Source organism: Lepus europaeus, chromosome 20 (assembly GCF_033115175.1).
Source record: "Lepus europaeus isolate LE1 chromosome 20, mLepTim1.pri, whole genome shotgun sequence".
NCBI classification, from domain to species: domain Eukaryota; kingdom Metazoa; phylum Chordata; class Mammalia; order Lagomorpha; family Leporidae; genus Lepus; species Lepus europaeus.
Genome location: NC_084846.1, coordinates 40061963 through 40087533, shown reverse-complemented (window position 1 = coordinate 40087533; position 25571 = coordinate 40061963). Strand labels below are relative to the sequence as shown.

Sequence of the window (25571 nt, the reverse complement as noted above, 5' to 3'; positions counted from 1 at the left end):
CAGCTGGGCCTTGCTCTCCCCTGGGGCTCTGGACCATGCATGGGCACTAGGAAGAGCAGGTGCCCCTTTTGGCTTATGGTTGACTGACTGACGAATGAAGGAGAACAGGTTGACTTCAAGGAAAAAGGAGCAAGGCAAGGACAAAAGGTGTGAAGTTCCTCTAACAGCCAACAATGGTAATATCTCAGAGCTGATGGAGCCAGATGGTAGCTTTAAGAACTATTACAATGGTACTTAGGATACCAGTTGCTGGTGGGGACAGAAGACAAAGGTCAAGAGCGCCTCTGAGGCTTCCAGCACAGGTAACTAGAAACTGGACTTGAGGGAAGATAAGAAGGAGCAGAGGCTTTTGAGAAAAAAATAACAAATTTGATTTTGGTCACGTAGAATTTTATTTATGTGTATATTTATTTATTTGAGAAGGATTTAACTCCCTTATACCAAGATTATCCATATTTATTACAAAAGCCAATATATCAAGAAACACTTTGAAATGCAAATAAATTCATTTATTAATAAAGATAGACTGTTAGTAATATAGATTGTTTTCAGCATAATATAGGTATTACACGTTTATCTTGGTAACTAAAGATAGATGGCCAGATGAAGCACAATAGCAGAAGAATCTGGAGCCATACATTTTACTACTGATCCCTAGTGATCAGCAAACCCAATCCCATTTAACAGAACAGGAAACTAAGGACCACAGCGGCTAGCATTCTCCACCCTACAAACACTTAGGGCACTGACCATGTGCCAGGCACTTACTTGGTGCTGGGGATATAAAGTAAACGGCCCATGCTACCCGTACTCAAGGAGCTCATAGCTGAGATAGTGGACGGTAGTATACAAGTATTGTGAGAAAATCATGCTCAAGCTGCAAGTAAGCAGGCTTGGGAGCAGCTCTGTGAGAAGATCTTGGGCAAGTGACTTGGGTGGTGTAGGGAGAGGGTGATCAGAAGTCAGATAGACATCAAGGTTGTGAATCGGTCCCAGGAAGGCCACGTTCAGGGCAAGCCTAGTGCATTTAAGAACAGAGGGATTACAGTACAAGGGAATTCTAATCCTGAATCAAGAATACAATAGTCTCCTGACTCCCAGCTCAGGGCTATTGTACAGCTCTCCCTGTTTATTGACAAGTGGCAAAAGGTTTACCACATATATCAGTACTACTCCATACCAAAAAAAGGGAAGCATACATGGCTCATGCCCCATTAGACAGAGGTATTAAAATATTCTAAACCCTTCTGCTTACAAGTCTTTTAGAGGAATAAATATTTCATATTATAGCCTTTCATTTCCTTCTAAGATATTTAGATCCATTGGGTCTTATCATACAGTTCTTAATTCTGGAAGGAATTTGAAGGGATCGTGTCAGTAGACAAGGGAGTACAGGAGCAGTGGGGGCCAGGGGTGGGGAGCAGTTACTTCTCTGGTGCAGTGACACACGGAGTCTCCTCTTTAGGGGACTTAACAACCAATACTAAAACTGACAAGCATCACTCAGCTTCTTATTATCACCAACAATTCTCAGTGATGCCCGTAGTAAAATACTCCTTGTCAAGGCAAACTGCTCTTACTGACCTCTAACTTCTTTGTGTCACTACGCTGGGCATGCACTTGAACACGCAGAAATCAGGTCAATCAGGCTTTAGAAATATAGCCATGCACCATTTAGTGTTGTGGACGTGTTCCAGGAAATTATCACAGAGTAATTTTGTCATTTTGTGAATATCATAGCCTACAGAGTTACACAAACTGAGACAGCTATGATGTCATGAGGTGATACAATCTTATGTGACCACCATTGTGTATATGACCCATCATTCATCAAAATATATTGTGTGGTACATAACTGTATGTGAAATGTCTATATTAGCCATCTAGTCAACTGAAATTACCACTGTTACTCCCTTCAATTTTCTTTTGTAAACACAGCTTGAGTTGTCAAAATCAGACATACAAAAAACTCATATCAATGTTTATCTTTCGAAAATCATATTTGTCTCCAGTGAAGATTTTCATCCCATTCGGTCTCAAATCTGTTTCCAGCTGGGGCCCTGGGCATCTGATGTCCAAGGTTGCCACTTCTGTGTCCACAGGGTCATCAGGGGCATTCCTCACTCATCCTCTCTGTCTGGGCCGTCTGGCACGTGCTTGGAGGGGTAAACACTGAGGGGTCTTTTATGCCCAGCTGCACATCAAAAAACCGTGTGGATAGTAGCACACTGTAATTTCTGGTGAAGGTTTCCTGGACAGGATAACAATCCTTGACTGTATAAATGCCAATCCAGGTTTCATCTGCAAGAGGAAGAAAGTTTACTTTTTAGTAGAGCAAATAGGCAAAATGCCTGATTTTTTTATTGTGATAAAATACACACTATTTTTATTGTGATAAAATACACACTATTTCACGCTGTGAAAGCATCACTGTCATTCACCTCCAGACTATTTTCATCTTCTCAATTGCAATTTTGCACCCCATTTTCCTACCCCCATCACTGGTAGCCAACAATCAACTATCTGTCTCTAGGAATCTGGGTACTTCCTGTAAGTGGAATAATACTATATTTGTCTTTTTGTGAGTGACAAGGTTGATGTATGTTGTAATATGTGTCAGAATTGCTTTCCTTTTCAACAGTGAATAATTGTCCATTGAATTTCTACACCAGATTTTGTTTACCCATTCTCCCATCTCTGGATATTGGTGTTGCTTCTGTGTTGTGGCTATTGTGAATAGTATTGCCGTGAACACTCATATGCAGATGTCTCCTTGAGTTTCTGCCTTCAATTCCTTTGGGTATTCCTGAAGTAGAATCACTGGATCATATGGTGACACTATATTTAATTTCTCTAGGAATCACCATTCTGTTTCCTGTAGCATGAATGCCTGTATATTGAAAATATTCTTGGAATAGACATACTGACAGCAGAGCAGAAATGGCTCAAATAAAAACAAGTAGGTTCAACACTCAGAATAATAAGACTAGATCTGGTCACTGCAGTTTTAAGGAATTGAAATGGGGGAAGGAAAAAGAGGCACCTGATTCAATGTGTGCCTTAGAAAAGTGCCTTCCATGTCACCAATCTTGAGGTGATGGTGGAAAGTCAAAACCAAGGCTAAGTCCGTAAGAGCCAACATGGCAGACAGGTAGAGAAGGCACTAGCAGGTGAATTGTTTCAGGTACAATGCTTAGATCCCAACGTCTCATTATTAGCAGAGAGCACATGGGGATTTCAATGGGGCTTTACGCATTTCATTAAACTAATATGACTCCCTAACAACCTACTTCCTAAAGGACTTAAGTCTTTTTCGAGGTATGTGTCATGAGACACAATGTTCAGATTCTTCTAATCCTTACAGGATCGAGCAGACTTTCTGTCGGACCACTCCTGGACAGAGATCTGCTCCTGAGGCCCCCCGATGGAGTACTGGTCTTCAAAGGTGGAGTTCTGAGGAATGTCAAGAGGATCCCAGGGATCAGTCAGGGAAATCTTTGAGCACTGCTTGGTGGCTTGCTCAATCTGAAACATTACTCCATCCTTATAGAGCAAAATATACTCGAATAATCTGGAAGACAAATGGAAAGAAAATAGCTTAGGACTTTGTGTTAACAGTCATTATGCCTTCTACTTCACTTTCAAAATAAAAAAAAGATGAGTTTTGTTTTTGAACAGTAGACACATGAAATAACCTGCATATGGAAAAATTAAGATTTAGAATTCAACATTGAATATTCACTGAACAAATTCTCCTGGAGGATCTGTTGTATGCCAGGTCTTATGCTTACAAAACAAACATGGGGGAGACGCACACTGGCTTAACAAATAGTTTGTGGCCTTTCGTGTAGCCATAGGGACATAGGAAGACTTGACCTTTGGTTTGGTTGAATTCTTGCAACACCAAGTCAGGAACTACAGGGATAGATGGAGTGTAGGGCAAGCAGCAGCTGAGGGGACAAACGTTGCAACAGGTTAAGCCACTGCTTATGATGCTGGCATCTCATATCAGCTGGTTTGAGTCCCAGCTGCTCAAATTCCAATACAGCTTCCTGTGAATATACCTGGGAAGGGAGTGGAAGATGTTCCAGTGCTTGGGTCCCTGCCACCCATGTTGGAGACCCAGATGGGGTTCCAGGCCTATGGTTTTGGCCTGGCCCAGCCCCAGCTGTCGTGGCCACTTGGGGAGTGAACCAGCAAATAGAAGAGCGCTCTCTCTCTGTCTCTTCTCCTATCTCTGTCACTCAGTCTTTTAAGTAAATACATAAAGAAATCTTCAGAAAGAAAACAAAGCAGAGGCAGCTGAGAAGTGGGTGGAGCAAGTCCCTGCCCCTCATTGCCTTGATTAGCTATCAGACAGAAGGAACGGGCTTTGTAGAATGCAGCTGCACTGAGCATGGGCACTCCTCACATACCCTGAGCGAGCTAATACCAGCAATGACAAAAATAGAGGGCACCCCAGAGCAGTTGGCTTCCCAAGGCTGAACTGGTCTCACACTCTGAGCCTCTGTGTAGCACCATTTGCTCACCTTTAGTGGGGAGTGAGAGGGAGTGAGCTGTGCCCACAAATTATGGAGCATGTGTGTTGTCTCCAGTCTTGTATCTTCCTTTATGCTCAGCAATGTTGGTATTAGGTGAAGGTTTCTGTTTCCTTGTGTTTCACTGTCAATCCTAAACTCGGGCCAGCACTGCTGGTGGGGCATAGTGGGCTTTCTGACCTCACACAGTGAATCTGCAATGCTTGAGAGCAGAAGGGCCTGGAGGCATGGCTTTTGCCAAGCAGGTAGAAACAGCCCACACGCGATCTAGAGGAGCCTCCATGGAAGTTCTTACTCTCCTTCTCAAGTCCATGCTGCAATCTATTTTTCCTTAGAAAAGGTAATGACCATGATAACTGTCTATATGGTCAAAACAGTACCACTATTAGCATCATGCTTTGGACTTCTACAAGCTAGTATGGAAATAACAAACATGACCTAATTTTATATACTCAGATAAATCCTATTATTTCAGAAAATACATGAAATGGCTTACAAGGAAAGAAACAGTCACATACCTTTACAAGCACAAGTCATTGTAGAAAGAAAAGAGTGACTTCCTCAGTTATTGTTCAAAAATGGGCCTAAATTCTTATAATATGCATGCAGGGGGTCCACATAAAAGTGTTAGCTTGGGGCTGGCGCTGTGCCATAGTGGGTAAAGCCGCTGCATGCAGTGGCTACATCCCATATGGGTGCCGGCTGCTCCACTTTCGATCCAGCTCTCTGCTATGGCCTGGGAAAGCAGTAGAAGATGACCCAAGTCTTTGGGCCCCTGCACCCACATGGGAGACCCAGAAGAAGCTCCTGGCTCCTGGCTGCAGATTGGCACAGCTCCAGCCGTTGCAGCCATCTGGGGAGTGAACCAGCATATAGAAGACCTCTCTCTCTCTCTCTCTTCCTCTCTCTTTCTCTCTTTGTTTCTCTTCTCTCTGTGTAACCGTGACTTTCAAGTAAAATAAATAAATCTTAAAAAAAAAAAAACCTGTCAGCTTTTGGAAGTTTGGAGTTGGATTTTCACTGTTATCTCACCACCAGTTAAGTCCCTTGCACATCAGAGTCTAGACTATTCATTGAAGGAAGACAGAAAGATCAACTTTTACTGCATATTCCATTTGTAAATACAGGGACCTTTCTCCTTACATAAATCCTGTTTTGTGAAACTTTTCATGACAAGTGAGCCATCCACCAAATACCCATGCCGTTTCCTCTCAGGGGTACATGGGTGTCTTTACTGATGTTCTCACCTCTTGCACTATCGTTTTGTACTTTCCCACGTTCTTGGTGTCCAGAGTGGAAATTCGCCCCTGGCTTTTGTGGATTCTCTAGCTGTTTACTTTTCACACTGCAGTGACTGTTCCATGAAGGAAGTGCAACCAGATGCAGAAGAGAGATTCCTTCCTGAGACTGCCACCTTCACTCCCAAATCCACAGGGTCACAGAAGCACCCCGGCAGCCAAGACTGGCCATACTTGACCATAGCCCTCTGACCAGAGCTTATTGGACCAATGGTGGACATCTGACCCAGGAGGCAGATTCTTTACCCTGGACATGTGTAACTACAACTTGGGAGACTAGGTCTCCTGAGGTCACTGGTCCTCCCACACGCAAACCCCTAAGTCCTGCAGGCAGTTTACCAGCACACCAACTGAACAAGCATAAAGAATGAAGCAGAGGGAGGCTCTAGCAAGCTGGGATTACACCAGCTGTTCCTTTCCTGGATGCATTTGTTTTCTGAGGTGCTTGGAGACCCTCTGACTGAGTTACATGAAGCATCCTTTGTTGTAATAAGCCTTCCTTGAAGAGCTTGTGACTTAGGCCATCAGTTAAATGATGACTCCAGATGTCTCCCTTTAAAAGTTGTTTACATTTGCATTTAGCAAGTAATTGGTGGATGATAGGTTGGCACACTGGGAATACCGTGTTACCCAATTAACTGTTCACCTAGTGCTTTTAGGCAAAACTATTTCAGTGGGAGGTGTTAGAATTGCTCCAGTGGAATGACAGACAACATCTACACATCTGAATCTATTCAGTACCACTCTGGACTCAGGGATTTTTGTGCATTCAATGCATGAGAAATAATTAAAGTCATTTCTGTATTCCTTTTGATGCTTCCGTTGTCCCCAGTGTGGTCCGTGGGAACTCTTCCAGCTGGTGTCGGTGGCTTCTGACACAACCCGATGAGCCTTTGAGTGCTTCCTGACTTTGTGTGATACCAGGGGTCCTAGGTGCACTTTGGATTTTCCCTGCCCTAGACCCGAGATCAGTCATTTCTGTAAGGAATTGTGGTTACACTTAACAGGAAAACAATTTAGAAGCCAACATCAGGGCACTAGATGTGCTTATTATCATTGGGATGTCATTGATTGGAGGACAGAGTCAGAACTACCTGCAGCCAAACCATGAATGCTTACTGGTATTTATAACAAATTAAGCCTTTTAGATTTTTTTCTATTTTGTATTTATATGAGGATATTTAAAAAGGTTTGTGGAAAATAGAATTGAAAGACAGTAATTATGCAATCATATGTAATGCACTGCCATTATATATCTTTTCAATCATGCTTCCTACAAACATTAGCAAATATACTCATTTGTTTTACGATGTAACAATTGTGAAATAATAATTTCAATTGCTGCTGAGTGATGTTAAGATTTCATTGCAGCTTTTTGTGGGTCCTTCTCTTCCATAGCGAGTTATTATTTGCATATATAAAGATTATTGATTTTTCATGTTAATGTTATAGATAGCTACCCTACTGAATTCTCTGTTGTTTTAATTAGCTTTATTTTTGGGTCTTCTGTTTTTTCAGATATACTGCAAAAATTATTACTGACAGAGATAGTTCTTTTTTTTTTTTTTTTTTTTTGACAGGCAGAGTGGACAGTGAGAGAGAGAGACAGAGAGAAAGGTCTTCCTTTTCCGTTGGTTCACCTTCCAATGGCCGCCGTGGCCGGTGCGCTGCAGCCGACGCACCGCGCTGATCCGAAGGTAGGAGCCAGGTGCTTCTCCTGGTCTCCCATGGGGTACAGGGCCCAAGTACTTGGGCCATCCTCCACTGCACTCCCTGGCCACAGCAGAGAGCTGGCCTGGAAGAGGGGCAACCGGGACAGAATCCGGTGCCCTGACCGGGACTAGAACCCGGTGTGCCAGCGCCGCAAGGCAGAGGATTAGCCTATTGAGCCATGGCACCAGAAGATAGTTCTTTTCCTTTCTAATTCTCATTTCTCTAATTGCTTTCTCTTCTCTGATTATATTATCCAATAAATACAATATAAAATTAAATATAATGGAGGTAATAAACACTATTGCCATCTTCCTGAGTTTAATGGAAAAGGGCAATAAATATTAAGTAATTTAAGAACTAAATAGATCTTACCATGTTTTTAAAAAATACCCATTAGTTCTTTCTGAATTCTTTGTAATAGAAATGTTTGTTGAATTTTATCAACTGACTTTCTGGCAGACCTACTATATGCTCATATTATTGTTTTCATACATGCTTATGGATTTCCTAAAATCGAGTCATCTTTGCACCCCTAGAATAAACTTCACTTAATCATAATGGATCATTTTTCTTTGATATGAGATTCAGTTTGATGTTCAGGGAGTTTTAATAAATTATTATATCACTGATCATAGATGAGAACGCTTTATGTTTAACAGATTCACACTCCTTGATTTGCTTCACTAGTTCCCCACTTATGACCACTCAGGTTATCTCCATGTTTTGTCAGTGTTGGTAATACTGAATATAACTTGGAGATAGAACCCCTTGCCTTTTTGTGCATTTATTCCTATGGAAAAAAAATTGACTGGGATTACTGGATCAAGGGAATTTCCATTTTATGTTTGATGAAGTATTACTCTCTCTTTAAAGGAACACTGATTTTTTTTAGCTATATATGGAGCTTCTATTAATTTCTCTGCATTAGAAAAGGTACTAAATGGTTAACCTATTAGGAGAAATAGAGGAGAAACTTTTCTGGTAGTTTTCTTATTCAGCATGATGTTTCTTGCCAATGTGAAAGGCTTTGTTGAAAAGCTTAGATCAAGAATCAAGGTTCACACTTTACTACTGGTGGGCTGTATGATCATAATTTTAATCCTCTTATTTCCTTATGTGAAGAGAAACCAAAATTTTGAAGCTCATAGCATTATTATGAATATTATTTAATGGGTGTAAATATTTTTTAATTTATTTATTTGACAGATAGAGTTAGACAGTGAGAGAGAGAGAGAGAGAGAGAGAGAGACAGAGAGAAAAGTCTTCCTTCTGTTGGTTCACCCCCCAAATGGCTGCCACAGCCGGAACTACGCCAATCTGAAGTCAGGAGCCAGGTGCTTCCTCCTGGTCTCCCATGGGGGTGCAGGAGACCAAGCACTTGGGCCATCCTCCACTGCCTTCTTGGGCTACAGCAGAGAGCTGGACTGGAAGAGGAGCAACAGGGACTAGAACCCGGCACCCATATGGGATGCCAGCACTGCAGGTGGAGGATTAACCAAGTGAGTCACGGTGCTGGCCCCTGGATATAAAATTATGATACAAATGCAAGATATTATAGCTTAGGTAGGAAAATTTGGCCATGTTTCTGTTTATTTTCATCAGTCAGCATTTAAAATGGCAACTAATTATCTGAATTTTACACATGACTCCAACACCCATGAAACGGAGGAGGGCTAATTCATCCAGAATAAAGAGATGAAGGAGATAACATTATTGCTATGGTGGGTCCCTTCCTAGAAGACTCAACAGGCATTTCTACCCCTTCTCCCTTGCCTGTCACTCAATTTGGAGGCTAAGTCACATAATTCATTTTCTTAAGTCTCCTTTTGGACTAAGGGTGTCATTGGTCCTAGCCTTGGAGAACTAAAGGAGAGTCTACGGGGAGAGGGAGTCCTCTGGCATCTTCTCCGTTCTGAAAAGAGAAGAGGAAAGGCCTGTCCTATTCCACTTCCTTCATTTCTGTCCCCGAATGTAGTTGAATAAGAACATAATGCTTGCAGCAGAGGCACCATCTTGAAACGCTGAGGCAACTAGTCAGTATGGCGTCTTGCAACCAGGAGACAGTTGTCGAAGAATGGTAGAGTAAATGGAGAGAGAAGAGCCCGGGGCCTCAGTGAAACTGCTGAGTCAAACCTAGGAACATTTATCACAAGAATTCTGGAGGAAGAAATATTCTTAGGGTTTAAGCATCTGTTAGATTTTCTGACACCTGGGACTTTAAGTATCTTTAAGGAAATAAATAACAACTGCTTTGCAAATATTATCTATTTTATTCCTTACAACAACCTTAATAGAATCTTCCCTTCCAGAATGAGCATGGCCCAAGGACTAAGCTAATCTTAGAATCAAAACTACCAGTGTCTGCCTTGAGCATGGGTGAAACTAACCAGCTACTGCCTTATTAGCCAAGAAGCGATTGTTTTCCTGTCCTGAATTAATGTAGTTGGTGAAAAAATACAAAAAGTTCAAGACAGTGGTTACAGATTGGCATATTCAACTGGCTGATCTAGTACTAACATTTTCTTCTCTTTAACAAAAAATACAGAGCTCCAAGCCCAACTTAGTAGTAAACAATGGGCTGGAATTGGACCCAAGATTTGACCTACCAGACTCATTCTAATTCTCTTAACACCATGTCCTCCCCTCTCTCCACAGCCAGGGGTAGGGGAGAATGAGTCTTCCCATCCACATAGAACTGCTTGGCCATCCAAGATACACTAAATTACAGAAAAGGGAGTAGGCAAATATTATATTGTGATTACAAAAGGACTTAGGCTTTTATGGAAGAAACTGGACAAGCTTTGGATTTATTTAATATGCAATATAATAGATTAGTAATGCATGCTGGCCCTCAGACTCCCAAGAGGAAAAACTGGACTGCAGCTGCTTGCCATTCTGGCCTACACTGAGTCTGTGTTACACCCTACAGTAATTATGAGACATGAAAAAGAAAAATAGTATTTCAAAATTGCCGTGTTAGACACAGACTCATTGTTCACATTGCTGCCAATCACATATAACACAAGGAAAATCAAATTACTTAAGAATGCAGCCCAAGGAAAAGTAAAATCAAAGAACAATTATGTGTGCAATTTAAGAAGCTGCAAGGTGATGGGCCTCCAGTGTTTGGATTCTAGTTCAAAAGAAGAAAAAATTACTCAAGAAATTGAAGAGATTTTTTTCCTCAAAAATATATCTGGATGAATATTGGCAATGTGTAGGCATATATTCTTTCATCTGATGAAAGAGAATAAAAAAAAAAAAGCCTTTTTCATGAGACACTAGTTCAGGCTGACTTTTTTTTTTTACCACCACTAAAAGAAACAGCTTCTTTAATACTGAGATGCCTGATGTTGCCATAATGTATGGTAGTTTCTAGAACTATATAACAAGGATAATAGGGAGGGTGAGGAGAGGAATGCATAGTCAGTCCTATACTTTTTAGTAGAAATACATCAATTCCTACTGTGTTGACATATAAACTTATACACATACCCTTCCAGCTAACATTTAATGAAACTCTAAAATATAAATCTTTCATTAGGATTTGGGATAGACTGTGTTTATGACAAAAGGAATAATATGTGACCAGATAACTTTCTGATGAAAAACATGATTATCAAAATAAATATATATGGGACAGGCATTTGGCCTACCAGTTAAATCACTGGTTGGGATGCCCACATCCCATATTGGACTACTTGGATTTGAGCCTGTTTTTCTCTCAACTCCATTTTCCTGATAAAGCAGAGCTTGAGGGGCACTGATGATGGCTCAAGTGGTTGGGTTCCTGTCACCCACAGGGGAGACTTGGATGCAGTTCCTGGCTCCCAGCTTCTGCCTGGCTTAAGCTCAGCCACCACAGGCCTTTGGGATGTGAACCAGTGGATGCAAGCTCTCTTTCTGTCAAATAAATACATAAAAACATAAAAACTAAAAAAATGCAATGAAGGCAGAGTGTAAAACAGATGGCTATGAGAAACACAAAGAAAAACAGAAAACAAAAACAAAACAAAAAACACGAGGCCTTGACTTAGGAGATGTTATCCTAGACCTCAAGAAAAATATATGAAGTAATAGAGATGTTGAAGAAAAGATAAGAAATTTGAAAATCAGATGTGAGAGAACCAAAATGTATACAGAGAGACTCTACAACAAAGAGAAGAGACAGACTATGAAATCTTTAGAAAATGCAGACAAAATTTCTCTAGAGCTAGACATAGCCTGGAGACAATAAAGTGCAGAAATAATAGAAACACTCTCCAAAACCTGGGTAGGGGAAAATGATTCAAACAAAACCAAATTAACCTCGTGTCAGACTTCTCTTCTAGAGCTCAAGTGCCACAAAAATATCTTAGCAAATATTCTACTCTTACCCAATAAATTGTATGCACACCAAAAAAACAATAATTGTATTAAATAAGTAGATGTTCTCAGACATTCAAAACCTGTGAGAGTATACAACCCCACTAGCCTCTTAGGAGGAGAAAGGTAACTGAGTAAGTTCTCCAGCTGACTGAAAGCATGCATCCAAATAAAGAATTCAGGTAAAAAAAAAAAAAAAGAAAAGAAAACTGCTATAAAATACCCAATAAAAGGGGTAAAATTCCTTGTTTCTTTCTTTAATAGAAGATCCTGTGGCAAAGTGCCTTGGAAGCATCTACAAATACACACACTATAAAAATTCCTGTGTTTGAGAAGCTGACCTTTTAGTGGCTTGATTCAGCATGGGGAAAGAAGGAAAGACTACATAAACCACCAAACACTTTAAATTCTTTGCAACCTACTGAGTAGTTCCAAATAAACACTTGTCTTAGGCAAAAGGAGCTGTGTTCTGATATCAGAAAAGCAGATTCCGAGGCTTCATTTTTAACCCTATTGAGCTTTCATGAGGGTGGCTCCACAGAGGCCCTAAGGGTGAGCCAGGCCATACCTGAAGCAGAGCCAGGCCAGAAGTGCCACTCTCCAAAAGCATAGCATGTGACAAAGGGGACAGGCAGAGGGCTGCCACACCCACAGGAAACGTACCATGTCAAAGCACCGCAGCTGACATGGAATTTGAGGATAGTAAGTTTGGGGCGGAGTCTCTTCCCAGAAGCCTTTTCTTTCATGGGTGTGGGTTGAAAGAATTGTTCCTGGTCCACTTCTGTATCTCTCCTGAAGTGAGAGGTTCCACCCTCTCATATTTTCTCTACATTTCCTGTCTCAGTCTCTCTGCTCCAACCAGGGTTCCTCCTCCAAGTGTTGGGCTTCAACAAACTCTGACAGTTCCAGGGTGGATTGGGCACCTACATCAGAGGAATGTCTGCTTTTCTGATCCCGTATGTTCTGGTTCATCAGCATCTTGGTGAGATGCTCTGGGAAGTAGGATTCATGATCCTGGAAGATCTAAGAGGTGTTCCAGTAAGCATATTGAAGGGAGTGTTTTAGAAGCTTTGGAGATGATGTAGGAGGTCGAGTTCAACAAGTCTTCCCTGCGAGCATTTATCAAGCAACTTTGGAGGGCCTTATGTTCACCATAGCAGCTGCTGGATGCCATGACAATTGGCATCATGATGACCCATGTATTCTTCCTGAGTTATATTTCACCTCTGGCTAGCCCCATGCTACATCAGACCAAGGAACTGGCATGCTCCTTGGTGCTGTGTTGCCATCTTCCCTTCTGCCAGTTCTTCCCTGATGGCATTTGAGGTGATCCAGAGAAGTGTCTCCTTTGACAGAGTGTGGAGATTACACTGGTGCTTCTGCAGAAAGCTTTGGCTCTCACTCATAGGCAGGGCTCACACTCTGGGACTCCTGCAGTAGAGATAGATTTATCCACAATAAACACAGCCTTCTGGGAAGGAGAAGACATCATCCAAGACATCATGGCTTTTGTGTCCAGTGGCAGTTGCCTTCTATCCATCTGTTCTAAGTTTCTCCTTCCTCTGGAGAACTTGACAATGACCTAAGCAGCTGCTAGGGGTCTGATGCTTCCAAGAAGGCTTCTCAGTTCAAAGAGGCACTGCTTCTACTTTGTTTTAGGGCCTGGGAAAACTTCAGTGCATATCTTGACAGAAATCCTCCAAAACTGAGACTGAATAGCAAGGGAGACATTGAGGTTAATGTTTGACAAGAAGTAGCTTGGGAACATCGTATGGATGAAATGAAGCTTGGAGTCCTTTCTATGCAGGTTGGACTATGCTTTCCTGGGGGGGGGGGGCGCTCTCCTATGATCCTACATCAACAATTTAAAAAGATGATAGTCAGTATAATTTGATGTCAAAGATTACTAATGAAGAGATACGTCGTGTAAGTTGTAAGTAAATAATAAGCCATAAAACCATTTTTTACATAATGAGTTTATTGTTTAAAAAATGCAAACACAAGGGGCTGGTGATGTGGTGTAGTAGGTTAAGCTGCCATTTGCAGTGCAGCTTGTGCCATCCTCCATTGCCTTCCCAGGAACATTAGCAGAGAGCTGGATCAGAAGCAGAGCAGCTGGGACTTGAACTGGCACCCAGAGGGATGCCAGCTCACAGGTAGCCACTCAACCCACTATGCCACAATGCTGGCTCCAAGGTGCTGTTTTCTTAAGAGTCAAATATCATAAAAGAATATCATGTAGAAAATTATGAAATTATAATCTTGATGATGTGAAAGATTTTCTAACAAAATATAAACAATCAGAACAGGCTCAGAATGAAGACGAGAGTTACAAGGGCTAATAACCAGAGATATTCATACAGTGGTCAAGAGAGTTCATAGATCTTTGATCTTTGAATGTAAAAAGAGATCAAAGAGATATTCCCTCAAAAGGAGCTGCATCCAAATGGTTTCTTAAATTAGTTTTTGCCCACAAAGTTGCAGAGCATAGAGAGATACAGCCCTCGTTTACAGAGCTATGAAAAAATATGGAAAGCACAAAAGTCACATTGGCTGGGAAGTTGTGGGTAATTCTTATGCTTTTCTCTTTGAATTTCTATATTTTAGATATTATTCTACGGTGAATATATATTATTATTCATTTTTTTCATTCATAGTTTCAAACATTATACATAGACCTTGTTCTAAGATAGAGCAACATTACACAAAAATCTGCGACCTTGGGGACTGGTGTTGTGGCACAGCAGGTAAAGCCACCACCTGCAGTGCCGGCTGCCCATATGGGTACAGTTCCAGTCTCAGCTGCTCCACTTCCAATCCAGCTCCTGCTAATGTGCCTGGAAAAGCAGTGGAGGACAGCCCAAGTGCTTGGGCCCCTGCATCCACATGGGAGACCTGGAAGAAACCCTGGCTTCAGACTGGCCGAGCCCAGGCTGTTGTGACCTTTGGAGGAATAAATCAGCAGATGGAAAGACCTCTCTCTTTCTCTCTCTCTGTCTCTCTCTCTTTCTGTCTCTCTCTCTCTTCCCTCCCCCATCTATCTCTCTACCTCTCTGTGTAACTCTGCCTGCGCTGCGGCTCACAACAGCCTGGGCTTGGCCAGTCTGAAGCCAGGGTTTCTACGGCGTAGCTCCGGCCGTAGTGGCCATTTAGGGGGTCAACCAACGGAAGGAAGACCTTTCTCTCTGTCTCTCTCACTGTCTAAACTCTGCCTGTCAAATAAATAAATAAATAAATAAATAGACCTGAGAGAGAGAGAGAGAGAGTTTAAGATGAAAGTTAGGATAGAGTAATAGGGGAGGCATTATTGTATTCTGAGTAGACTTATATATTGAAATTAGAGCCAATGTGTGGCAAGTGGAAGATAGAGAAATCAAGGATGACTCTGAGGGTTTTATGCTGAGTGACAGGTGTTGCTATTAGCTGAGATAAAGAAAACTGCAGGAGGAGTGAATATTGGTTGGCTGTTTGGCTTTTGTGTGTATTTGCTTGTTTGCAAGCTATGCATTCGTTCTGGACATGCTGAGTTTGTGATGACTGTTAGAGATCCAAATGCAGAGTCAACTCAGTGGCTGGATTTATATGAGTGTAGAGTTCAGGGGCGATCTCTGGACTGGAGATATGTGAAGCTGCTTCAAATAGTTTGTGACAATGGAATTAAAATATAGGTTGATTTTAGTGCAAAAGAAATTGAAAGCCATGTACAATTCTTTTATAATACATATTTCCCTTGAGCATTTTGAAAAGCCCTTGTACACATCAGATTCCTCTGTGGAGCAAGGCTATTTAAAGCCAGGACCTGGATGAGATCACCAACAGAGTAGATCTAAGCAGGAAAGGAAAGGGACAAAAGTCTGAGCCCTGAGACATTACACCACTAGTGATCTAGAGAGGAGGACAAGAACAAAGGAGACTGAGAAGGGGAAGAAAGGAGGCAGAAGGAAGGGATACAGAAGAGTGGTATCTTGAAACCCAAGTGAAGAAAGTGCATTATGGTTAACGGAAAAAACCACAGTAAGGTGAGGAGTGATAAGAGATTAGCTGGTTAGTAATGTGGAACTTACTGCTCTTGACCATAAGTAGAGTTGTGATTTTCAGTGAGTGTGGCGATGAAAGGTTGATTGGAGGGAGTTCAAGAAAGCATGGGAAGAAAGAACTTGGAGTTAGCATGAGATTTGCTTTAAATAGAAGGGGAGAATGAGGTTTCAGTGAGTAGGACCAAGAAAAGATTTTTTTCCTTTAAAGATGGGTAAAATAAGAGAAAATATAAAGGGGAAAAAAACAAGATTTTTACTGGAATTGGGGAAATATAAGACTATACTTTTTTCCAGGAAAAGCAAACCACTAATTGGTGGAATATTTTCAGATCTTTGGGCACTTTGCCCCTGACCACCATCTTTAAGGTCAGAATCAGGAAGAAACAGCTCAAGGTTATTGGAGAGAAGTAAGGATGTTTTCAGAGCAGTATGGCGTCCACCTCTGGCATTCATTCTTAAGTTAGTCTCATACTCCACCAGCCTCTGAGTCTCCTGGGCTTCTTCCCTGGCATTTCTTTTTCCTCATTGCTCACTTCTCTCACCCTACCCTAGCTTTAACCCTCTGCAATCCAGGGTCTATAATTCCATTGAATTCAGCCTCCTGAAGCAAACTGTAAGTGTTTTCAAGAAAAGGTCTTTCTTGAAGAAAGGCTCAATATTGCAAATCCACATAGTTTATTCTTTGAGGATCAAGGGGCTACAAGCAGACAAATGGCTTGAACTAATAACAGATAATATTAGCTCCAGCCACCAAAGCTCAAGAGGAGGGAATAAAGGATAAAAAAGGAGTCACTCTCCTGAAATTCTTAAAGTCAGTGTTTCTTAAAATGAAAGTTCAATCCATGCTAAAAAGAGTTTGTGATGAAATAAATTCATTGAACCCTTTACACTAATCTCTCTCTCTTGGCCACCCAGACACCTACTGATGATTTGGAATGATAAAAAGCTGAGAAACCTGAAAGAAAGCAAACATACATTAAAAATGCAACCTGGCCTTCCCATTCCTAGACTAAAGCCACTAGGCAGGACCAAGTAAGGAAGGCTTCTGGGTTGCCTGGCATGGGATGAAGAGCCCTGGAGCAGTCAGGTAGCGTTCTTGTCAGGAAAGAACACTGGAGCAATGCATGGTTGGTTAGGGACTATAACTGAGTACTGGGAGACAGTTTAAGCACTGTCTGAGAAGGGAGCTGCAAAAATAGAAGGCAGAATATCAGCATGAACTTTCTGGTGTTCAATTGGAACTGCAGATGCCAGATAAATAACTCTATGGATTGTAATTGCAGGGTTAGAAATAAATATACATGTAAATGTATGTATACATGTAAATGTGCATGAGTGTGTGCTTAAACTTACAACCCATTATTTATTCAGGAAGAGGGCCTGGGAATAAAACAACTTGAAAACATTGAGCACAACTCGTACACAAATCATGCTTTCCAAATCTTAGCCTTCAGTGGAGGTAACCATGGCTTCCTGAAAAATAGCTTATTCTATGGCCAGGGCAGAGAAAGAATAGATGATCTGGAACATGGGGCCAGGAAGCAAGGAAGTGCTGAAAGAATAAGAAGACACATCAAAAGAAAATAGAAGCCAATTTGAAGAGGCTCCCACTGGCTTAATCTGGGACAATATGAGCAGCAAAATCAAGAACCAGAGAAAATGGAATAAAATGAGAATCCTTAAGTGCATGCTGGTAGAAATAAATAACATGAAAGTTTAATAAAGAATAGGATGTGCACATGGTTTTAAAATACCTCCTTACAACAAACTTATTAATTACAAAGGAAGAAAGTGTCACATAACAGTGAAAAAAGCTGGCATACAGCAGTAAATCAAGTGATCAAAGTGAACATCAGGATGTAATAAGAACAGAGCATTACCTCCGAGGTAGCCCTGCCAAACAGAAATAACTTGAGTCCAATTGTGAAGAAACATAAGACAAACTGAAATCAAGGAACATTCTACAAAATAACTCATCTATAATCTTTATGAGTACCAGCGCACAAGAAAAACCTCTGAGCTGTTCCAGAGTCTAGAGATCTACAACACCTAAAGCAATGCTTATGTTTAAACTGCAATCTTTGCTATAAAGAGCATGCAAAAGACAACTGGTAAAACCTGAATGACACCCACTTTTCAGATGGCAGAAATGAATCAGTATCATCTCCTGATTTTTTAATGTATTTCAGTTATGCAGAAGAATGCCCTTGTTTTTAGGAAACACACACTGCAGGATCATGGGCATTTCAGGTTGGCAGCTCATTCTCAAAGACTTTTTTTTTGTACTGCAATTGCAACTCACCTGTAAGTATGAGATAATTTCATTATAAAATAAGACTGTGTGTTTGACAAAAAGCTTTATCTGTATTCACAAACACATATGACCATTGAAACTATCTAAGACGATATCATTCCCTGGTTCATATTCACAGCAGATACTTGGCCGAACATTGCTGCAAAGAATCGAATTCAATCCCTTTTTCTGAATGAAGCTCAGTAGAAGGAGGGCCCTATGAATTTAGGGCCCAAGCATTTAAAGGTAGTCTCTTCTTTTTTCCACCCATAAGCATGGTCTTAGGTAAAGAAGAAAAGGAACTTGGAATTTATCTATGCCGATGGACAAATTGAAAAAAAAAAATTTAAATCTATATCAAGTTCATTGCATCATGGTAGAATTAGTAAATCAGCCTGGTATAATAGAAGCAAAATTGGCACTTTCATGATATCAATTAATTTTACGCTTATCTATTTTTAAGAAAAAAGCCAAAAATTATTTAGTGTCAACATTATAGGCAACATTAAAACTTAATTAAAATATATAAAACACTAAGGTTCTAAGAATCTTAGTTAAGGAACTTACTATGGTCAAGCAAGGATTAGGGGCCATAATTGACTGGAATCACATAATTTGCAAAAGCTGAGGACTATGTAGTGGCATTCTTGATGCCCGTGCTCTATAACTATAATAGGCTGATTTTCTGAGAGAGAGAGAGAGAGAGAGAGAGAGAGAGAGAGAGAGAGACAAAGAGAGACAGAGAGAGACAGAAACATTAATCAATTAGAACTTGAATGAGAATCCACTTGCCACTACATAGCCCTCAGCTTTTGCAAATAAAAGCCCTCCATTTAACAAGCAAGATTTGTAAGAGAATAATATTCTACGATATTACACCAATACATCCTTTAATGCTTTTTTTTTCACTTTACATTAGTAGCTTTGTTAATTTTAATACCTAAACCACCACTCATGACCTAAGAGAGTTCATTCAGTATCTACATTACTTCTCCCACAAAATTCAGTATATTGACTTCAATGCAAAATAACCTATTCCTTTCCTTCAATCTTACAAATGTAATACTAGTGAGTTTAATCAAGCAGTCGGAAAAGACAGTTGGAAGCAGAAAACAAAATATTATCAATTACTAATATTTCCCACTCTCTGCTCAAGCTTGTCTTATCTTAAGCTTGTAAAGTTGCTTAATCTTTTCCATCATCTTAGGGAACAGAGAGCCTGGAAAATCATAGTCATTCCACAGTAACTATCAGTGGGATTTTCCATAACTATCTGGATGCAAAATGAAAATCTTAAGAAGTTGATCCAATTCTAAAACTTACTTTTCAACTTACTAATAAATATGAAAAAGACAAACTATCCATATTTTCTTCTAATAACATCTGGTTTCTTGGTCACATTGCTAATACCTAAAAAAAGTTTTGAGTTTTTTCCAAGAAGCCTAAAGTTAAAGAGCTTAAAAATGTATTTATGCACTAAACATTCTTTTCTACATCTGACTTGGAGCCAGCAATGGGACTGTGACAAAAGAACCTTGCCAAGAACTTGAAAAGAAGGAGAACAAAATTGCCTTCTAAAAGTTAAACTGTGAAACCAACACTTAATGGTTCAGGGCAAATATATGAAGAATCACCACATGGGGACAAAAAACTTCAAAGTCAGCAAGATTTGGCCATGACCCCACTAAAAGTTTAGAACACACAACTAAAGAGCATATGACCCAATCATGGAGTCATAGAAGGAGAGTTGCTAAGACAAACTTATGCAGATTCCACCCAGGCTCTGTTCAGAATGGAAGGAGTCTGAAACCACAGAGTTAGGGTAGCATAGAATCACCAAGAAGGCATTTCCATTGAAAAATTAATCCATCACTTCATCTTCACCTGATTGCCATTAAAAATTATCCTGGACCGGCCTGCCTTATTCATGATGGAAAACTCAATGCAAAGCAGACAGCTTAGACTAGGACCGTCTATCATTAGATGTTTGTTCAATGAATTTGCTCCAACTCTTTGCTCACAGCCTCCTGATTATAATTTGGTTCCCTGCATAGTTCTGACTACAGGGAGAGAATGATCTGGTGTTGTGGATTTTGGCATTCTGGTCCCCATACCAGCTATAAAACTCATGAAAATATACAGCTTAACATTTGATTTTTCATACTTTGAGTCTTCTTTAAAAGGAAGAGCCCTTATGTGTGCTGATGTGTCAAGTGTCTGAACCCAGTACTGGCAGTCTTTCTCATATGTGAAATCACATCATGATGACGATGATGAAGAGTACAATCTTGGCCATGTGCTATGCATCTTCTATGTACAACCAAACACTGTATCATGTGCTTTTCATACTTGAACTAATTCAGTCTCACCATAATCCAATAAATTAGTCTTTATAAGTATTCCTATTTTGTAAAAATGAGGAAAGTAGGCATAAAAGGCTGTAGTAACCTTTGGAAAAACACATTTGGAAACTGGATTCAGACATAGTTTTAGCTGATGCTAAAACATAACTTCCTAACTTGTAAAAAATACTACCTTTGCAGGGAAGAATTCTTATTCTTATCTTGGCCACACTGCATCAGTAGTGTGCATTGGGTCAATCCAGTCAACCATTAACATGACTACTCATCAACACAATGCCGTTGTACCAGCTTCCACATAAATGCCTATGAAAGTAGCAACCCACCTTTTTGTCAGAATCCCTATATGAAGGAACATCCATATGCACCATGCCATTCCATAAGCTGACTTCAGAAATCAAAAATAGAGGCCTATTTTACAAAAAATATATTTATTTGAAAGAAGACAAGGGAGAGATTGTCTTTCTAGTAGTTTACTCCTCAAACGTACACCAAGAGTTGAGTAGAGAGAGGATGAAGCCAAGAGCCAGAAACTTATCCAGGTTTCCCACACAGGGGGCAGGAACCCAAGAACTTGAGCTATAACCTTCTGACTCACAGAGTGAACCTTTGCAGGAAGCTGGAATTGGGAGCAGAGCCTGGACTCAAACCCGGGCATTCTATTACGGGATACAAGCACCCCAAGTGGCATCTTAACCACTGTGCCAAACACCTTCCCAAAGATTCCATCTTGACTTTTCCCTCTCCCTCCCCATCTCTGCTACATAGTATCTAATCATTTAAATATCTTTCAATTAAACCTCTTCAATATTCCCCGAATGCATCCACTTGTCCACTTCTCATCATTCTGTCGCTACTACCGTCTTTTGCCAGGACTTCTAGAGAAATCACTTAGAAAGTTGTTTTGCTTCTACAGTTTCTCTGTATTGTTCCATTTTGTGTGCACACCTTAGAGACATGTTCCTGATTCATCAGCAGTATTCATATAATGTAATCCTAACATGCCTCTGTTGAAGGTTCCTTCAGTATCACCCCTTATCAAACCCTGCATTTCACCCCTAAAAAATTGGTCTGCAGCTCTCGGAATTTATCTAGTCCTCCATACTTACACATGTACCATGCCTGGAATACACTGGCAGCCCTCTGGACTTGTCTTCTCACCACACTTCCCCTTCTCCACTCATAAAACTGCTTTGGGATTTGCTTATATGTTGCTTCCTCCAGGAAGTCAGGTTTAGGTGCCCCTCTGAGGTGTCCTCATCACACTCCAGCTTACCGACCATCTCACTGTACAGGAATTTTTAAAAATATGATGCCAACTCTACATTATTGCCTCCTTGAAAACCAGTACTCACTGTTCATATGCAATACCTCCCATGAACAAATACCTGCTGAGTGAGTGAGTGAACCCCATCACAGATGTCAGAATTCACCCAGCTACCAGAGTCTCAGCTGTGTGATAGTGAGAAAGCTCTTTTATCTCCCTAGACCTCAGAACCTGTCTGCAACAAGGAGCTCATAAACCCACACTGTCAAGTTGCTGTGAGATTTAAACTAAACTGTATAATATATAATCCTCATCACCATTCGTGGGGTAATAAGCGTGCAAACGTTGGTTGTTATTTTTGTGTCCTTCAAGACCCAGCTGAAGACTATCATGTTCTTTGCAGGCTTTGCACACATTCCCAGCCCACCATGGTGATTTCTGCTGCTCCATGCCCGCTGCACACTCATGCGTAGTCAATGTCCCTCAGTATTCTGGGAATTGGTTCCAGGATGCCCTATGGATAGCAGAATATGTGGATGCTCACATCTTGTCCATAAAATGACAAAATATTTGCATATAGCCTATATATTCTTTAATTACTTACCATATCTCATATAAAGTAAATGCTGTGTAAATGGTTGTTGTACTGTATCATTTAGTGAATGATGACAAGAAAAAAAATTCTGTACATGGTCAATGCAGATGCCATTTTTTTCTGAGTCTATTCAATCCAGGGTAGGTTGACTCCTTGGGTGTGGTACCTGAGTACAGAGGGCCAGGTACACCTTGTAACACTTTCTCTTGGACTCTGAATTTATTACTTGAAAGGTTCTATCCTTCTCATACTTTCAGGGTGCCTAATACTTCAACAAATGCTTTCAGACAAAATAACACTGTCAAGTTTTGTTTTGTTCTAGAAACTAATAGTATCCTTTTGCCACAGATCTATTGCTCTTGGAGCCTTATAGCACGGGCATTCACATCACAATTCCTCGTGATGCAAATGACCTAAAAACTGGCCAAGGTAACCCCAAGAAGAGTGCACTTGGAGGAGCTTTGAGGGCTGGGGACAGGTGGTAAGCCAGAATTAGAAACCAGGTCTTAAAGGGCTACACGCAAGATGAGGTCTCAGAGAGAGTGTTTCCTCTATCACAACAACCTTCTAAAGACCAACTTAAAAAAACTAGTATACCCCTATGTGGAATATTGTGCAGCCATTAAAAAGAGGGACCAGCCAATAAAGTGAGAAAGAAGAAGAGGCAAGGGATGAAAGGCAAGGGATGATAATGAATAAATAAGAAGACAGAAAACACATGCTTTTGGATCATGGTGTGCAACATTTACTTTCAAAAAAAAAAAAAAGAAAAGAAAGAAAGAAAGAAACTTAAGGGAATAAACCAAAAACTTAACAGCCCTAACAAGATAAAACGTCTGCGGCTTAACTGTTCTTTTATCAATTCCACACACCTTTTGTAGTTTGTCATATTCCTTTCAAATGTAAACTGTATTTCTGGAAAAAAAAAAATTCTACTTGTGTCCTCGCAGATGGCTTCGGGAAGACAAGAGATAGAGCCCAAGACACGCCCTAGGCTGCAGGGGGCTCCACGCGCCCTGCGCCTGACTCAGCAGCACTGGGGCGCCTGGCAGCTGGATCCTGCCCTTCGTGGGTCTTTTCTTTACCTGCCCCCGCCCTGCTGGGCATTCCTGAACGCCCACCAGCAGGCTGCCCTCAGTGGGCCCAGCCCCTGATCATGCTGTCCATAAGCGACCCTCCTGGCAAAGGTTCTCTCTGGGAGTGGGGAGCAGGAGGCAGGAGGGGCTGGCAGCTGCGCTCTCGGGCGCCCGCCCCCACGACCTGGCCCTCCGCTTCCCACCCAGCAGGCAGCCCACCCCCGCGCCCCTGTACCTTTTGCAGGGGATCAGAGCCTTCCTCTCGTCCAGTACCCGCACGCGCTGGTTGAGGCCGTCGTAGGAGAGCAGGGCGCGGCTGTTGCGCCCGCTGCTCTGCTGGTACACGACCTGGCGCCCCTCCCACTGCTGCGGCGCCTGGCACGGGCGCGGAGAGCCCGCCGAGCCCAGGCCGCACAGGCCGCCCAGCGCCCAGACCCACAGGCAGCTTAGCAGCCAGGGGCTCCGGACCCCCCGGGCCAAGCGGAAAGGAGCGCGTCCTGCCATCGCGACTGGGCGTCCCTAAAAAGCCAGCCCGTGGCAAAGAGGGCGCTAAGGGGCGCGGGCGCAGAGTGGCTCCCGCGGGCTCTCTGGGCTGTGTGCAGGCAGTTGCTGTCAAGGCGCGGGTGCTTCCTGTCTCCGCGCTGGCCTCTGCAGCTGCCGCGATGTGGACGCGGGGCCCGGGAGCTGGGATCGGGGGCCTGAGAAGGCTCCCGTGAATCGCGAGGGAGCTACTCCTGCCTTGGCCGCTGCCTACTGCCGCTTCGGTTTCGCTGCTCACTGCTGCCAACAGGAAGCGCAGTGGCAGTGGTGCCACTAGCACCCTGAAGGGCGCGGTGGTTTAAGGGGGTTGGGGCGTGGGAGGGGGTGTGCTGAGCAGGTGGCCAACCCCTGGGGAGGGGGCCAATTTCAAGACCAAGATTTGGAGACCAGAGCTGCTGCACTTGCTCAGCCCCACGTACCTTGCCTCTTGGCAAAATGATAGTGTTCTTGTTCCAGGTTAAAAGTAGAACCACAAGTAGGTACCTTTCCAAAGAAACACTATTCCTTATGGCCGCTTCCCAGCCCCCACTCCCAGAGAAGAGGGAGTGGCGCTGGACTCAAGCTTAGGTCTCAGAGGCATTGCTTCAAGGTCAGACTGCCATGGGACTGCTCACCTCCCCTACCACCAGGCAGTCCCCCAAGCCTAGGGGTTTGTGTATCTGGAGATTCAAGGTCTTCAAGAACAAAAAGTAACCAGGTTTATGTTTATATAACACTAGGATCTATAACGTGGAATCAAAAGATAAGGCAACTTAAAAAGATCCATCTCTTCAAGTTTACAACTTTATTTGTGCTTTGTGTCAAGGAGAGGAAGAGTGAGCAGGTGAAACTGAGTGAGAACATTCCTGAAGGAAGTACAAGAGACAATGGACACAGCATTGAGGTTCGACCATAAGACAGAAGAATAATCTGGAGCCAGGTCACTCAAAGTCTTAAAAACCATTTTAAGTAAAGTATTCTTGAGGCCGGTGCTCCCTGGCCTAAAGCGCCAGCATCCCATATGGGCGCCGGTTCTAGTACCGGCTGCTCCACTTCTGATCCAGCTCTCTGCTATGGCCTGGGAAAGCAGTAGAAGATGGCCCAAGTCCTTGGGCCCCTGCATCCACGTGGGAGACCTGGAAGAAGCTCCTGGCTCCTGGCTTTGGATCGGCACAGCTCCGGCTGTTGCAGCCAATTGGGGAGTGAACCAGCAGATGGGAGACCTCTCTCTCTCTTTCTCTCTGTGCCTCTCCTCTCTCTGTGTAACTCTATCAAATAAATAAATAAATCTTTAAAAAAAGGGGGGGTATACTTAACTCCGAGGACCTTGAGAGCTGGCCATCAACTAAGCTAGACAGGGGCATCATTAGGGATGTGCCTTAGGAAGCTTGCTCAGGGGTCTGTGGGGAGAATGAGTACAGCCAGAGAGAAGGCAAGGAGGTGAGGGAGGAAGCTGTTACTGAAATCCAGGAAAGAGAAACGACTGAGCCAAGGTTGGGGCCATGAGAAG

General features: G+C 42.1%; 1 protein-coding gene across 1 annotated transcript; it reads right to left on the bottom strand.

Annotated features, from left to right (window-relative positions):
- Positions 1-384: 384 nt before the first annotated feature.
- Positions 385-24307, bottom strand: EPDR1 (ependymin related 1). Its single transcript, XM_062179151.1, has 3 exons — positions 23778-24307; positions 3363-3571; positions 385-2301 (listed from the first exon to the last, which is right to left on the bottom strand). The coding sequence occupies exons 1-3, from the start codon at positions 24044-24046 to the stop codon at positions 2108-2110; spliced, it is 672 nt and encodes a 223-aa protein (XP_062035135.1). The 5' UTR covers positions 24047-24307; the 3' UTR covers positions 385-2107.
- Between the last annotated feature and the right edge of the window lie 1264 nt (positions 24308-25571).

Excerpts from the sequence above, each read along its gene's own strand:
- EPDR1 (XM_062179151.1), bottom strand. The coding sequence starts at position 24,046 with ATGGCAGGACGCGCTCCTTTCCGCTTGGCCCGGGGGGTCCGGAGCCCC. Across the intron at positions 3,572-23,777 it reads GCTCTGATCCCCTGCAAAAG|ATTATTCGAGTATATTTTGC; the intron begins GTACAGGGGCGC and ends TTTGTCTTCCAG. Across the intron at positions 2,302-3,362 it reads CAGAAAGTCTGCTCGATCCT|ATGAAACCTGGATTGGCATT; the intron begins GTAAGGATTAGA and ends TTCCTCTTGCAG.